This window comes from Aptenodytes forsteri, unplaced genomic scaffold (genome assembly GCF_000699145.1).
Source record: "Aptenodytes forsteri isolate BGI_AS27 unplaced genomic scaffold, ASM69914v1 Scaffold284, whole genome shotgun sequence".
Taxonomy (NCBI): domain Eukaryota; kingdom Metazoa; phylum Chordata; class Aves; order Sphenisciformes; family Spheniscidae; genus Aptenodytes; species Aptenodytes forsteri.
This window is the reverse complement of record NW_008794445.1, coordinates 1809340-1809998: the sequence shown is the minus strand read 5'-3', so window position 1 is coordinate 1809998 and position 659 is coordinate 1809340. Positions and strand designations below refer to the sequence as shown.

The 659-nt window shown below is 48.7% G+C and overlaps 1 protein-coding gene across 1 annotated transcript in view; it reads right to left on the bottom strand.

Moving 5' to 3' along the window:
- Positions 1 to 658, bottom strand: part of EIF3L (eukaryotic translation initiation factor 3 subunit L) — a gene marked incomplete at its 5' end in the record, with an annotated part of 10260 nt that extends 9602 nt beyond the window's left edge. Inside the window, one exon of the mRNA XM_009290097.1 lies at positions 399 to 658. Within this exon, the coding sequence (XP_009288372.1) occupies positions 399 to 658 (260 nt within the window). The remainder of the gene's footprint in view (positions 1 to 398) is intronic.
- Position 659: the final 1 nt, after the last annotated feature.

Here is a 659-nt window from a genome sequence, read left to right as displayed (position 1 = left end):
TTTTTCCTCACGTCCAATCTAAACCTCCCCTGGTACAACTTGAGGCCATTTCCTCTCGTCCTATCTGTAGGGAACAGACAACAATTACACCTCACAGCGTTCTGCAAACTAACTAGCACTACTGAGGTCACTTTTTGCTGCCTCCATCCCTGTTAGGCACAGGACCGGTATTTTCCTTCAGACTGGTCACAACTCACCTATACTTACATAAGCCTAACGGTCTGGAAATATCTGTTTTTTTTTCCCCCAGTAATCAAATCAAACCTCATGCTCTATTTTAAAGAAAGCCCAAGTTTGGAACAACACGAGTAGCAGCCAGCCTTTTCTTTTAAGAGCAGGGTGCACTTTCATCACAGTTTAAACAGTGATTCCCCCTCACAGGAAGGACGGCTTTGTACCTGTTTTCATAGATGTCCTGGATCTCGTACACCTTCTGGTCAATAACATCACTGGAAACACGGCTGGCCTGGAGCTCGTACACCTTCTGGTCAATGAGATCCGACACCGTCTTGTGAAAATACTGAATGAAGTTTTTGATCACTTCGGGGATCACCTGGTAGGTCTGCTGCTCGTACTGGCGCTCGTAGGCCAGGTCTTGCTTCGGGTCTCCTGAGAGGAAAGAGGAGCGGTGAGGCAGCTGCCGCACGGCCCGGCCCGGG